This window comes from Sebastes umbrosus, chromosome 21 (assembly GCF_015220745.1).
Source record: "Sebastes umbrosus isolate fSebUmb1 chromosome 21, fSebUmb1.pri, whole genome shotgun sequence".
Classification (NCBI taxonomy): Eukaryota; Metazoa; Chordata; class Actinopteri; order Perciformes; family Sebastidae; genus Sebastes; species Sebastes umbrosus.
This window is the reverse complement of record NC_051289.1, coordinates 5,516,946-5,532,028: the sequence shown is the minus strand read 5'-3', so window position 1 is coordinate 5,532,028 and position 15,083 is coordinate 5,516,946. Positions and strand designations below refer to the sequence as shown.

At 41.0% G+C, this 15,083-nt stretch overlaps 1 protein-coding gene across 3 annotated transcripts in view; it reads right to left on the bottom strand.

The window, feature by feature from the left end:
- myo3a (myosin IIIA) overlaps positions 1 to 15,083 on the bottom strand; it is a 55,044-nt gene that overhangs the window by 13,335 nt on the left and 26,626 nt on the right. For 2 of the 3 annotated variants that reach the window (XM_037757584.1, XM_037757583.1), the window contains exons 8-25: positions 14,215 to 14,280; positions 13,920 to 14,075; positions 13,459 to 13,500; positions 12,414 to 12,510; positions 11,592 to 11,708; positions 11,072 to 11,176; positions 9,789 to 9,872; positions 9,123 to 9,325; positions 8,062 to 8,160; positions 7,850 to 7,964; positions 6,886 to 7,012; positions 6,299 to 6,506; positions 5,084 to 5,231; positions 3,727 to 3,880; positions 3,449 to 3,537; positions 3,209 to 3,338; positions 2,439 to 2,521; positions 2,157 to 2,198 (exon numbers count right to left, since the gene is read on the bottom strand). In XM_037757584.1, the coding sequence (XP_037613512.1) occupies positions 2,157 to 2,198; positions 2,439 to 2,521; positions 3,209 to 3,338; positions 3,449 to 3,537; positions 3,727 to 3,880; positions 5,084 to 5,231; positions 6,299 to 6,506; positions 6,886 to 7,012; positions 7,850 to 7,964; positions 8,062 to 8,160; positions 9,123 to 9,325; positions 9,789 to 9,872; positions 11,072 to 11,176; positions 11,592 to 11,708; positions 12,414 to 12,510; positions 13,459 to 13,500; positions 13,920 to 14,075; positions 14,215 to 14,280 (2,065 nt within the window). Of the gene's footprint in view, positions 1 to 2,156; positions 2,199 to 2,438; positions 2,522 to 3,208; positions 3,339 to 3,448; positions 3,538 to 3,726; positions 3,881 to 5,083; positions 5,232 to 6,298; positions 6,507 to 6,885; positions 7,013 to 7,849; positions 7,965 to 8,061; positions 8,161 to 9,122; positions 9,326 to 9,788; positions 9,873 to 11,071; positions 11,177 to 11,591; positions 11,709 to 12,413; positions 12,517 to 13,458; positions 13,501 to 13,919; positions 14,076 to 14,214; positions 14,281 to 15,083 lie in introns of all 3 variants that reach the window. The other variant, XM_037757582.1, reaches the window with a different exon arrangement.

The following is a 15,083-nucleotide window of genomic DNA, read 5'->3' as shown; positions in this document are numbered from 1 at the left end:
TTTAGGTGAGCAAATCGCCTCCAGCGTTACATTTGGCGGGTTCTGCAATCGTGTGCTGCCGCAGTTTAAACAAATTCACTAAAAGCAAGTTTTTATTTGCCCGTTGGCAACTGATTCAGGCTGATTATTGAATGCTTTGATTGTAAAATTTTAAGTTTTAATACTTTCTTATGCAATTTATTTTAAGGCGAGACACCTCAGGCAAAAACATCATATTTTTATGCATTGATTAATTTTGAGATTTGACATGTCTTCTTTCATACTAGTGGAAAGAAAACATCCACAATACACATTTAGGTGTTTATCTTACTACTTTGTCTATTTCCTTTTGTAGATTTCTACTAAATTCACCAAAAGTTAGCATTAGATAATGCCTACTTTGCATATTTAATCATAAAATTGAGTTTTTCTCAAATCTCCACTTCAGTAGCACTTATGTACATCAAACTTTCCAGTTTCATTCATATCTATATTCTGAAGGTTTTTACAGAGGGGTTTGTTCATATATCATTCATAGCCAGATTTATAGAACATTCTATTCCTAAAAACACGGCAAAAAATTGTTTTTTTTATGGCTTCTGACAGTATTTTCTGATTTATGGAGTGATACAAAGACATATCTAAAAATCCCCTCTGTAAAAACTTTTGACTCTGATATGTCAACAAAATGAAACAATCATTTTGAACCTGGCTTTATCCAATGTTCAGATTTCTGCTCTGGAAATGAATGCAAATTAGCACATATTTAATAAGATAATGCCTCCTTTGCATATTTAAACATAATATTTCAGAAAACTTGTAATGCCAAAAAATAATTGCCTTAATGTAAGTAATCAACTGGGAGAGTTTCATGGTGGTATCTATTAGTTAGATTATTTTTTACCCTATTTACCTGTAGTGTCTCCCCTTAAAACTGTGAAGTTACTCAATTTAGTTGTCAGCATGAGGCCTGGTGCTATAAACAGATAATCCACTGCAGCAGCAGCAGCAGCAGCAAATACTTCTACATTCAGAGGACTTAATGGAGATGGGGAAGTGTTTATACATTTAGCATTCTACAGGTTGCACACATGCATGAGCACAATGACATGCACACAAGGGGTCAAAAATGAGAAGGAGGAGGAAGTTTTTTTTTTTATTTGCATTTTGAGAATAAAGTCAAAATGTTGAGAATAAACTTTGAACTTTTGAGTATAAATCAAACTACTAGCATTAGCGCATATACTGACATTTTGACTTTTGTTCTCAAAATGCAAAACAATTAAAAGAACTTCCTCTCTTCGTTTTTTCCTTTATGCCTGGCCCTAAAGGCCCTGACACACACTATCGGACAGTTTGGGGCCGTCGGTGAACGTCCGTTGGCCTAGTTTTTTAGGTGTGTCACGCATTGTCGGCTCTAGTCTGCCCGTGTCGGAGGTTTTTCGGCTGGCTCAGCATAGTGAATCAGTGGCAGAGCCCATCGGTGAGAGAAATCTCTCTGATTGGCTGTTCAACTTAAGCGAATCAGTGCACAAGAAGAGAAACAGAAGTGAGGAAAGCAAGCCAACGAGTAAAGTCAAGAGAAAAAATACAATACATGGCCATCTGGAGTGAAGCTAAGTGGTGAGTGAGAGTGGTGTGAAAATGGTCGGCAAATGCCGCTTTGTTTCATGTACGTATCATAACAACGGCTTGTATATATCAGCAGTCCTCTGCCTTCCTGTTTCCCTTTTTGAATGACGAATACAGACTACCGCGACCTGCAGGTGTGGAGGGTTATTTCATCTCACGCAGGCGCAGAACGTACGGGCTAACTGGCCGTCGGCTGTAGTCTTTGCGGTGTGTTCAAATGCAACTTGTCAGCCAAGACAAGTTGCAAGACGTGAGGCGACGCTACAGTCGGCCTTCATCGCCACTAGTTCTTTGATGTGTGATTCTTGGTGTGTCTGGGCCTTAATACTCTTCCATAGAGAAATAAGTTGCTTTGCATGAACTGTAAAATAATCATGTAACATCTACACAGGATTTAGCCGTTACTGACTCTAATTGAAATACAAACGACTGAATTTGGATCTATTTGTACATTTAAGGAGATCTAGAGTGAGTAAGGGTGTCTGCACTGGTAAAATAAAACATACTCAAACACAAACTACAGTATATGGAAATATGTTAATTACCTCGCTGAAAGAAAAAGAACTGTATAAGGTTAGCACTCCCATCTTTTACGATAGAAATGCAGAGACAGAGATATGGAGAGAAAAAGGAGACAAAAAAGGTCAGAACAGAAGAAGCTGTAATTACAGTAGAAATGAAAAACAGAGTAGAGACAAGAGAGGCTGAATTGTAATTCAAAAGCGGTGTCTGGCTCCGGTAGTGAGTAAGAAGGGAAGAAATAGATTGAACAACTTTTCAGAGGGAGTTCTTGATGAAGAAGATAATAGAGACGGTGCTGTAAGTACCTTGGCGAAGGTGATGGTGCGTGTCGGGGTCCGCGGGCTGCGCATTGTGTTTATGCCTTTACCCTTGGTGTGGGCAAGGTTGCCTGTGAAATAAACAAAGAGAGGATGAGAGTGAGCGAGCAGAGAGTTAGTCATACATGTAGGGATCATCCACAGGGACAGGGCTGCATATTTATTATCAATTAATGAGGTTATTTTTAGCAGAAAACTGTCCTGTCATAATGAACACCCTAAAAATAGAACTGTTGATATTTCAAAACTTAAATGAATTCAGTGGAGCAGACACCAGAGGAGTCTTTCTTTATATGTGAGTTACTGATAGGAATGACACAGCTTTATGACGACTTTAAGAGAGTGATTATGCCATTATTGGCTTTGTGATTCGATTATGACAGAGCTGGCAGTCCGCTCTGCCAACAAAGGAAACTCTCGCTGCCAAGGCCAGCTCATTTCAACAAAAAGTCTGGCAGACGAAAGAGGGAAAGCCTCGCTAAAATAGGCAACAATAGCCTGTTGTTTTACTTTAAGTGAGTATTCAGTGCTGCGCTCAAACTGTTTAAAGGGGACATATCATGCTCTCGTATTTTGGGTTTCTACTAGAACATATGTACATGCTTTAATGTTCAAAAAACTGTGTCTGAATATATCTGTATTCATCCTCTACTGTATCTGAAAAGCTCCGTGAAAAGTGATTCATAATATGTCCCCTTTACTTAAAAGGTTGTAGCGAAGAAACTTCCCTCTTAAGGAGGAACGTGTTTCCTCTGTACCTGTCTTGGTGAGAGGATGGGTGACGAGTTTGCGAGTGAGCTCGTTCTCCGACGACCTCAGCAGCAGGACGATGTCGGCCGGTAGCGTGTCCCTGTTCTTGGCCAAGAAGCCTGCAGCGTTGTAAATCACCTTTAGAGATCGGAAGAGAAGGAAAATACTTTTAAAGTGAAGGCCAACGCACATCAAGTAGCTTCCGTTTAAAATAAAACCTTTGTGCACACATTATTAGAATCAGTTACCTTTCCAGCGTAGTGGTGAATACCAAAGCCAAGGTCGACCCTCTTTGGTCTCCAGAAGTTTTTGGTCTTCAGGTTATCTTCAAATTTCTCTAAAATGTCCAACGATATATTGGTTAATTATCCCCACAACCACCACGAATATAAATATATTATACCTTACATGAACTTATCTAAAAGTGATTATATACCTCTGAATATCAAATACATCTTGTTCACACAGGCACTCTGATCATTCACTTCTGTTTCTGATTGCTATTTAAAAAAAGAAGACCACTGACCTACGAGGGTCTGGTCGGTGGCCTGTGGGAAGCGACTCTCCTCGTCCAGGAGTGAGAGCATCCCCATGGGCTTCTGCAGGAACAGGTCCAGGAGGGGCCGGTTGTCCTCGTACTCAATCATCCGAGCGTCCACCTCCTCGTTCAGGTACTCATCCTGGACAGACATGCAATGGATAGTTGAATTCTTTTCTTTTTGCAAAGCATCTCCTGGCTTTTCTGTTTTTAGTTTGGCCTACAATGTTCTCAGGAGATCAAGATTCATTTACGGTTCTTGTTTTAACATATAGAGGCCTCCATGGTCAGGTACCTGAGTACATCTCTGACCTGCATCATCGTTATATCACCAGTGGGTCCCTTAGGTTCCTCTGACCATGGGGTTACTGGTTGTCCTTTGAGCTCAACTTAAAACTAAAGGTGCACATGCCGTTGAAGTGGTGGCTACAACACTTCTCTTTATTTTTTTTAATGTAACATAACGTAAGAGTAAAAGCGACACTAGAGACATCTGACATCATGACATTAACAAGCCTAAATGAACGCCAGAATGTGTTGCCTCTCGTTGTGACACACTCCCCTACCCCCCTTCAGATGAATCTGGTCTGGAGGGCAAACTGAGCTCAGGCCTCCACTTTATATTCAGCTAACCTGATCACATCAGGTTGACTGACTCTCAGAGCTCCTAGTATGACTCAGCAACATTACTGGAGACTTCTATTCAAGGAAGAAAAGGACAAAACAGCATCAAATCAGCGTGTTTGTTCTAGCATGATGTTCACACTGTGAGGTAAACAAACCGCTTCAGGATGTCTGCGGGGATGCAGACGGATTGGGACAACATGTAACCACACGTGGAAACATATATGGAAACATTCAGGTAAATCTCAGCCCACTACATTTCCCCTATGCTCGGTCTATATGGTGGTGCTATAGGACAAATGTATTTCTGGGCCTGGTGCCAACAATACCCAAGAGTGAGATTAAGTCAAACGCTAACTGTCTTCAACTCCTAATTGACCCTCGTTGGGGATGATTTATAGCTCCTCTCCATGGGTGAGACCAAATCATTTAACATTAGCAAACCATTCTCTGCCCCCTCAAGGCAAAACACACCCACGAGAGCGCACAAAGGGAGAATCGCGAACCTCATTCTCCCGTAAATAAAGACAGCAGTATATTTTACCCTTGCCGTCTCTCTTAACGTGACAAATGATGTCAAGTTATCACTGTTTAGATGGAAATGAGGTAGTACCAAGGTGAAAAATGCATGCAAAGTGCTTTCCAGGAGGAACTCGAGCACTCAGAAAGCGATCTTTGATTTCAGTGATAGTTTAGGGCGGATGGTGGGCCGAGCCTTTACCTGTTCCCAAGCGAATATGTGCTGGTTGAAGTAAAACTGGATCTGCTCGTTGGCGATGTTGATGCAGAGCTGCTCGAACGAGTTCTTCTTGAAGTTCTCAAAACCGAAGATGTCCAGGATGCCGATGTTCAAGCCCTTGTCATCCTCTCTGGAGGTGAGAAGAATGACAAGTCACTTTGTTTAAATGCATTTAAAAAGTTACTGGTTTTGTCATCGGTGTCAAATGTCCACTGCAGGTTGACAGCATCCAAAATCAGTAAATATTAACAGTAAAAACAGGGGTTGGATACAATACATAAGCAACAATAAAACTTACTTTTGTCCATCCTCTCATATAATATCACAGTTAGTCACACCAGCAGTGGTTTGCGCCTTCTTGGCGCCTCAAAATTAAGTGTTCTCTAGTTATGGTTTCTTGTCACAAGTTGCTTAAGTCAAACAAAGGTATTTGATCATGTTTTAGAAGTAAAAAAAAACTAAATAAATCTCTGGAGCAAAGTCTAAATAAACATATTTTAGGGTTGTAAAATCTTTTTTTACTTTGAGTAAGTAAGTCACTTGATGCCATTGGGCCCAAAAAGACTTTTCCCCATAGACTTACATTGGGAAGGAGACGTCTGTAACTCAGCGGATAATTTTCTTTTGAGGTAAATCAACTTCCCAGTGTAACACTTGATTAGCCCTTATTTAAATCATTAGGTCTAAAAGTTGTAAAATGCACTAATAGCCGAATCCAGAGTTATTTCCTTTCCTCCGGCTAATGGGGATGATATTAGATGGGTGATAAAACAAAGTACTGAACAAATTCACTTAATTTTGTGGCAATCCGTCCAATAGTTGGCGAGACATTTCACTCAAAGCCACAATAATTAACTTGCTGGAGGGGCTAGAGGAAATGTCAGATGATCACCAAAATCATTAGGATTAATCGTCTGGGGAACATGAATATCTGTAAAAAATATCATGGCAATCTAATAACTGTTAAGATATTTCAGTCTGGACCAAAAAGGACTGACTGATATTGCGATCCCCAGAGCTGCTAGCATGGCTGAAAACATTAGTTTTCTATACTTCTCTGGATTTTTCAGCAAATCCCACAGCTTTCGAGGGCTGGCGATGATCAAATGTATGATGCATACTCTTTCATCCATAAAAAGATCCTGAGATGACCTGATTCTGCATTCACCACATCACATCTTCCGCTCCTGATCTCACCCTTGGCTGTCGGGCCGCAGCAGCGCATTGATGCGGTTGACGATCCAGCTGAAGAGGCGGCCGTAGAGGGCCTTGCCCATGGCGTCCCTTACCTCCGCCGCCTTCTCCACCGTGTTGGGCCTGACGATCGTCTCTCCCCGGGCCACGACGCAGTGGGAGGTCAGGGCTTCCTGGAGCTCGTCTGAGCGGATGCACAGCAGCGATGCCACTGAGGGGACATTAGATAAGGAATGGGATGAAAGTTAACATTTATGAAGTAGAATTGAGTGAAAGAAATACATGCAGGGTGTGCAAATGTGCAAGTGGAGAGGAACGCTCATCAAATTAATAAACCTCATGTAGACAGCTTTGTAAATCACCAGTCAGCACAGATGTCTAAATATAGAAAATACATTACCGGAGGGAAACAATGTCCTGTGACATCTAACCATTGCAGATGTATGCTGTAGCCTGTCTGCACTGATGGATAATTTATTTCAGAACAATAGTTTAATGGAGAGGAGCTGAAGAGGGACGATAAGGAGTGTAGCAGAGGAAATGTTTGTTGTTTACGTCATCATACACCATGCCTCTCTCTCTCCTCTCACCGTTCTCCAGGACAGAACTGTTGGAGATGTCGCTCTTGTCTGTTTGGTGCTCCGTGGCAACCGGAGAAAACTCAATGTCGCCGGAGTTGAGGATGGCAGCCAGAGTGCTGTAAACGCTGCCCAGCTCCTGCAGAAGAGATAGACAGAGATTTACTGCAGAAAACCCCAGAGGTTGGGAGACAGTATGAGGTTACCAAGATATCAAATAACATCTTATAACCAAGTTAAAGAGATTTCACTCTATTATCTGAATAACTTGAATTGGACAGGTTAGCATTACAAAGTACCAGCAGTGAATTATTACTCTGTTCCACCATTTTCTAATGAAGATAGACAGTTGTGCTGAAGTTACATAGGGATTACAATTCCCAAAACAGTAATTATATCACAGTTATTCATCCAAGTCACGTTGGAACGGAACAGATCCGCTTGTTTCATGCTATAGTGCCACTAGCAGCAACGCTCTTGACTACAGCTCGCGCTTGTGTTGCGTCAGGTCACACGCAGGAAGAACTCTCTTAATAGCCAGTTACTGTCTCAAAACTTCAAAATAGATAACCTTGCCTCAAAGATCATCTTCATACACGCTCTGTAATTTCATGCAAGATAAGACGTACTGTAGGACGAGAAGGCTGTTCCTCCAGCACTGCCAAGTGATTACAGGATAAGTACTATTGACGTGCAGATCCCAGAGGCAATCACTTCTTTGGGCCTCATTAGCCTTCACAATGCCAACAGCTGACTGCCTCCATGTGCTTGTAGCTTCATGCTCCATCACATGTAGTAGACATTAGGAACTGCTAATACACTAGTTTTAAATGTATGTATTTTTGAGAGCTCACTGATTAGTATACTTGTTGTCTTTTAGTCATACACTGACTTTAGCACATACATAATACAGGAGTGTGAGAGCATGAATGTTAGGATGAAGGTTATGGCCAGTAATTAATGCAGTAGTTGTTACCTCCAGGGTGAATCCAATGACTTTGAAACACTGCTCCACTGCATCAAACTGCTCCTTGTAGAAGGTGTTGCTCACGATGTCAGGCCCTAATTTAATGTGCTCGTTACACAGGTACCTGCGGATCAAAAGAGGAAACACAGAGATCAGGAAGTAGGAAGTGTGAGTAGGAAATAACAGTGTTTAAGAGAAGGGCTGAGGAGTGTCAAACCTACTTTGGTGTCTTGCTGTCAGAGAGCTTGTAGTGTGCCAGTTTCTTCCTGTCAGCCAGGCCGGCGTAAATGTAGTAGAAGATGTGGAAGTTCCTCTCCCCTCTGCGGAAACACACAAAGACTATTAGCTCGGGGAAATTCAGGTCTTAAAAGCACAAGACGTGTAATGTCAGCCATGGTACTCATTTGATTAATGTCACTCCTGCTTAGCAAATATAAGACGATGGAAACAAAACATGCTAAAGGCTAAAAAGCACACAGACAGTATATATCAATATATGGCTTGGGATCGCCCAGCAGCCGGGATACAATGAAGATGGTAACGTAGCTGACTTTCGTTTTTGGGCATCCTTACTTCTCTCAACTTTTCTTTTCAATTTCTGCGTGTGCACACAGCCCTGCAGTCTCATTCCCTTTTATGTGGATTGGCGGGGCGTTTACCTGCTAATTAGAATCAACTGGCACACGCTTTCAACTTATGAGGACACAGCACTCAGCTAGTGAAAACTGTTGTATAATGTCTGCTGTAGCTCTGCTTTGTCTGCCAAACCTTGTTTGCCATTTCCCCCAAAATGAGTATCCAATAACAGGCTGAAGAAAAGTGTAGCTGCACACAATGCTCGCAGCCAAATCAAATCCTCTGAACCGTATGTCTGTCTTCTAATGAAATACTCAGAGTCTGCCTTTGAAGCTCCACTAAGGAGACTTGCAAGACCGCAATCTTTGATCAAACAGGAAATAAGCTAGCCCCTCCACTTGACCCGGTCCACTCCCCAGACACATGATAAGAAGGGAAGACGGATTGACTGGAGTGCAGGTTGAAGGCAAATGCCACCGGTTTCAGATGGAGAAGCAGAGGTGAAAGGAAGAGCGACAGAGTCTATTACAAACTGATCCCTGGCCAGCAGGCGGAAAAAATAACCTTCTTGGCAATGTTCTTTCAGAAAACGTAGAGACAGGAATTAAATTTCTATGAATGTCATTGTCAAATGAAGGTTATAACAGGAAGTGTCACGAGGTTGCTTACATCAGACAAAAAGGCAGAAATAAAAAGTGATATTTACACTGCCTGGTGGATGACTCTGGATTTCTCCAGCAGGTATTCGGATATCTGCGCTCCGACCACAGTTCCTCCGCAGGTGAATTTCATCTCCAGGTACTTGCCAAAGCGGCTGGAGTTGTCATTGATGGCGGTGCAAGCGTTTCCAAATGCTTCCACCAGGCTGTTGACCAGCAGGATCTTCTCTTGGAGCGTCCGATTGTTGGCCTGAATGAAACATTATTCCAGATAGGTAACTGGGAAATCAATATAGTGGAAGTAATAAAACTGTTGTAAAGAAATGATGGATACATTTCTGCCATGTGCCTTTCTATTCATGTTATTTCCATTTAAAAGTGACAATGGAAAGTGTTTCTTTCATTCCCCCACTATGAAAAGAGTGGACTGAAAGGGAACTTTCTTTTTAATTGGGTTGCAAATCATGACTGGCATTATTTATCAGCTCACACTCATATTCACAGTGGGTTGGAGGTGTGCAGGTTCTCGGCTCAGGACACACTGTTATCAAACTATTTTGGGTAAAAGATGCCCTCCTGGTCTGAGACTCATTCATACAAACTATTTATCCTTTTCTTATCGCCAGTCATAATTATCCACTTTTAGATATCACATGGGATGGAGACTAATAAATGTTAATGAAGCGTTGTATTTATGGACTCTTATGACTCACCTTTCCAAGTACTGTCAGCTGCTGCACCAACAGATGAGCGCTCTCTGTTTTCCCAGCTCCACTTTCCCCACTGATCACAATACACTGAACACAGGAAGTCACAAAAGATTGTTGAAATATTTCAACGTATCCTCATAAAACAGTTTGTATGATATCTTACAAAAAGTTATTCCTCATTTTTGTGTGTTTTCTGTCCAGCAACACGTGGCAATTTCCGCTCGTTACTGTACATGCATACAGTCTTTTCAAAATAAACTTCCATCTTCACAGGAAACAACTTGGTTAGGTTTAGGAAAATATCGTGGTTTGGGTAAGAATAACTCCGAAAGGGGCATTACTTAAGTATGAAAGTTATGTGACAAATAAATAAACGTTGACTTCTGGTTTCACACGGGATACAAACAGAGATCTCTTCGTCAGTATAGCTACAAACGGTTTATGAGAACAGCCTGAATATGTACAACCTCTATCTGATATTCAAAAAACAGCTGTAATAATAAATAATATCCCTAGTGATGCTACTCATATTAATCAAACTACACCTCCTCGTACTTATACAATCACTATTACCAATTAAACAAGAAATAATAATATTTTTTATGATGCTAAAATGACAAACGGACATTCGACTCCATTTGTGCAGACAGCTGGTTAACTCAGAGACGACACTGGATTCATCAAAACAAGTTGAGTTAAAAATAGGATTGCAAATATTCCATGACAATAACATGGAAATATTGGGGTTATTTGCCCAGGCTGTATTTACCATAACATATGCAGATAGAAACTAACCTTTTACCATATCATAAGCAGGCAAAATCTATTAAATTACCAAATAAATCCATTAATTTGTCAAAAACATACAATGTCCTTTGGCTCCGACAGTGCAGGGAGAATGCACTGTGCTTGCAGAGCGTTGAAATTGTACTCAATTCCTTTTTAATGTGATGCTGGTAAATGATCTGTACATGTGATAGAAGAGTGCATTGCTGAATGAGGTGCATGGCTACAATTCAATTAAATGGGCATACTTTTAACCAAAACATGCCATAACACCTAGTATTGCTTATTATGTGTATTTCCCCCCAAATAAATCACTATTAAAAGGTTAAATTTTTATATTTTAATTGTGCAAAAATTCCAAAATTCTTGAGCTTAACTTCCCTTGGAGATTTTACGGAAATTTATCAAAAATATCCCGACCCTTTACATCCCTAGTTAAAAGTAACTTTCATCACTCAGGACTTATAAAATAATAACCTAGTATTACTACAGTACAGTACCTGGTCTACATTGTATGACACCATGGACTGGTAGGCAACATCGGCCACAGCGAAGATGTGTGGTGAGTTCGCTGTACGCTTAGCTCCGATGTACATCTTGGTGTACTATGAAGAGAAGAGGGTTGACAATGACAAGAAAAAGAGGATTTAAAGCATGCATATGAATGTAGTGGATACTATAATATAAATATAATGTGGCAGAAAATAAACTTGCTATTTTGCACTACAAGCAAATGGAAATTGTCCATGCAACACATTATATTTTTTTTCTGGGAGGAGAGGAATGAAAAATAGCTACAAATACAGTCAGTGAGGTATGGCAGAGGCAGAGAAACAGGAGTTGTGTGTATGTGTGTGAGTGTGTGTGTGTGTGTGCAGGTGAGGCTAAATGGGATGCAGCCGACTGAAGAACTGCAGAGGCACTAATGAGACACGCTCGGGTACATTCAGTGCATTATTGACCAAATGTACGAGCACAGGTACGTAAAGGAAACACAGAGAGAGGTCTATATGGACAGACCTCAGGAGTGTATATGTCCATCTTATGGAAAGGATTGACTGCGATGAGGATGTCTCCCACATACGTGTAGATCTGATCTCGTCCATAGCGACTCTGAAGCTGCTCTGTGACCGTGTTCTGAAAAAGATTCACACAACAGCTATAGAACCATACAGCATTATGAGAGATAACAAGCAGTACTTCAGCTTATGTCCTGACTCAAGTCAAGGCCTGTGACGCCTGTTACTGTACGTCAACATATCATCTCCTTGTCATACGGTGATTAATTTGCCTGTATCCACGTTGCCAGGACAGGTACATCAACAACAGCGTGTTGCCTGTGCTGCCTCCGTCATACCAGCAGAGCGCCTCATCTTGAGGGATGGGTGGAAATATCCGCTGGCAACTGAGACTGATTGTATCATTCACTACGTCAATGCAGCGCTCAGATGTGATAAATTGCTCTAAATATTATTTGTGCAAAAGATGCTGCCGTTCATTTCTCACTTACAGCAGAGGTGATCGGGGAAAAATTATGCTGAATGTTCTAGTTAACAAATATCAATGTGATCTGCCTTGAATTGTGTCTATATAAATATTTTATTTAAGTTTGGAGCGTTATGTAGCCTCCTTTGATACAAGCTAGTATGACATGGTTGATGCCAATGGATTCCTTAGGTTGTCTAGTTTCATATGATACCATTATCTTCACTTTAAAACTGAACGTACTACAACCTAAAACTCTCAAATTGCATTAAACAAATTTGCATTATCACGTTATGATCTTGTTAACTTTGACAGCCCTAATAGTTGTATCAATGATCAGATAGTCGACTCTCTCACCTCATCCAGGACTTCTAAGGTGGCGAGGTCTTCCACCTCATCTGGGTCACTCTGTGTCTTCATGTGGCTTCCTTTTTTAGTGTGGATGCGTTCATGCCTAGAACTCACAGAAGCCACAACCAACTCTCACTGAGCAATGTATGTATAAGTAATCTAAACTTTAACATACTGTAGCTGTGCACTGTGCTGCCAGTGGTATTTGCTAAGGCAGAACAGTACATCTCTTCACTTAAAACAAACCCTAAACAATGTAAATATAATCAAAGCCTCGACTATATAAAGATGTTAATATAAAACTCTATAGCATTAATGCTACGATGGCACCCATCACAGTTCCCTTTCTCCTGCCAGATTCCTGAGATTAAATGGTTTTACCAGGTGTACTGAAACAAACTTAAACCACATCTTAATAAATGTTAAATCTGCCTCTTCAGTACCATTTTTACTGGCCACCTCATAGCCACAAGCATCTTTCTTTTCTTCTCGGCAACACACCAACAGACCAGATCATTCATTGATGTATAATCTTCAAAAACTTCAAAAATCATAAAAGTGGTGTTCATTTGTGGAGATTATCTTGCTGAACAAAACGTGTAAGTATCATAAACGCGTGTTTGCAATAATCCAAAACCCAATGAAAAAATCCCATTGGCTTTTTGTCGAGGGAACCAGGGTGATGCTAACTTCCTGGTTGGCCTACAAAAACACGTCATCCCTGCAGCACTCCATTGCACCTTTAATGAACAGGAGCTCATTAACTGCTGTAGTTAGTTTACAGCGAAGATCATAACTTCAGTTACACTATAGCATCAAATGATAATACATAAAGAGAAGGTAGAAAAAAAACAAGGGGAAATATGACAACATGACTCATAAGACAACAATGCTTACGATGGCAGGTTGGCAGCATGTTTCTAAAATCAGCCCATGTAGTTGACTACAAATACATGTGCTATCACTACAACAACAAGCTCTGACTGAACAAAAAGAAGCCAAGTATCATCTACTCCTACTGTGGCATGAAGGTCATATAGGCATTTGTTACCTGTCATTACTGTCTGTGCTTCTGTCTGTCTTTCCATGATGGCTTAAATGACAGAAATAGGATTAACATTTCATGACCGTATGGGCAACATACACTTTCTGGGCTCATGTGACGACACACACACGCTGTGCAGCCTGCACCTCGAGAGAAACTGGAGCAGGATTGAGCCGTTGTTTATGTTGGAGTGACGGGGCTTGTAAAACATCCAGCAAGGAGGGTAATTTGGATTATACTGTCTGCAAAAGATAAGCTGCAGCCTACCATATAAAACCCACTGACAGGAAGGAAGGCTTGCAGACTTAAAGTTTTTCTTGGGTTTTATAACCAGATCTATCAAACACTTTATAGTGTGTGAGTATACTGCTCATACTGCTAGACAAATAGAAGTTCGAACGTGTCACAAATTCACGTAGTAATGTGAGATTTTGGACAGGAAACACACACACACACAACGACAGTACCTTGTTTTATCAATGACTCCTATTTGTTGGTTGAGATCAATGAGTTCGATCAATTGCTTCGCCAGTATTTTCTCTCTGCCAACAATCTGTTTGATGAACACATGCCGGAGCAGATCTAGCACATTTGGTCTCAGCTCAAAGTCCTTAATCAGACATCTGAGGGGAAGAAGAAGAAGAAGAGGTAGAGGAGGAGGAGTGCAATGAATTTCTTGGATTTAGATTCTGGTTATGTTCCATCAGTGTAAATATTTATTATTCGCAGAAGCGTAACAAACACACTAGCATCCACACTCACTTGCAGATGAAGTCATTAAAGTCGTCTGACCAGAGCTCCGGCTGGTGGAGAGTAGGCGGAGGATTTCTGTTAAAGGAGGGAATGGAAAAGATAAATGGAAAGATAAGATGAGATGGGATTTACGCAGGCGGGCCGGAGAACAAAAGGCACACCGAGGCACACAGTGGAACGATGGAGTGAATTCATCATCGAGGACATCCAGAGGCGTTTCTGCTGTGGCATGAGGCAATAACAAATGGCGCTCCACCTGTGCAGCTGGGTGGTATTGATACAGCTGATTTTATGACATGAAAGCAATAGTCAGTGACACTTGCTATCAAATATATAACCACATCTTAAAAGCTTATAGTTTCTCATGTAAAAATCTCATTCGAACAGACACACGTCGTTAAGAGGTCAAGCCTCACAGCCGGCAAACAACTGAGCTAATTTGCTGTAATTCCACGTTCTGCTTTAAGTACCTTTTTACAAGAGGGTTGTTGGCAAACGGTGGGAAAGTCAATGCTGCCTGCTAATGTACCGGGGCCTCTTTCACTTTGGCTCTGACAGCGATAAATCGGTCTAATGAGAACACATGCATCTCCTGTTTATCACACAACACACCCAATATAGACAGCACATGCAAGAGACATTCATTTGGAGCCTGTTCTGCTAATGCAGTGACTATTAAAGTGTTTTTCTTATCCCAAAGACAAATAGTGGAGGCACATAGTCACACTTAAATTACAGTTTTTAATTCCCTGGATACAAATATGATGTATTTTAATTCTAAATACCCATTTATACCCCTCTTACTTAAATAAACTTTGTTATTACCCACTGTGTCCCGTAATAAATTCACTCTGTACAGTATGTGAGGCAAATTCAAA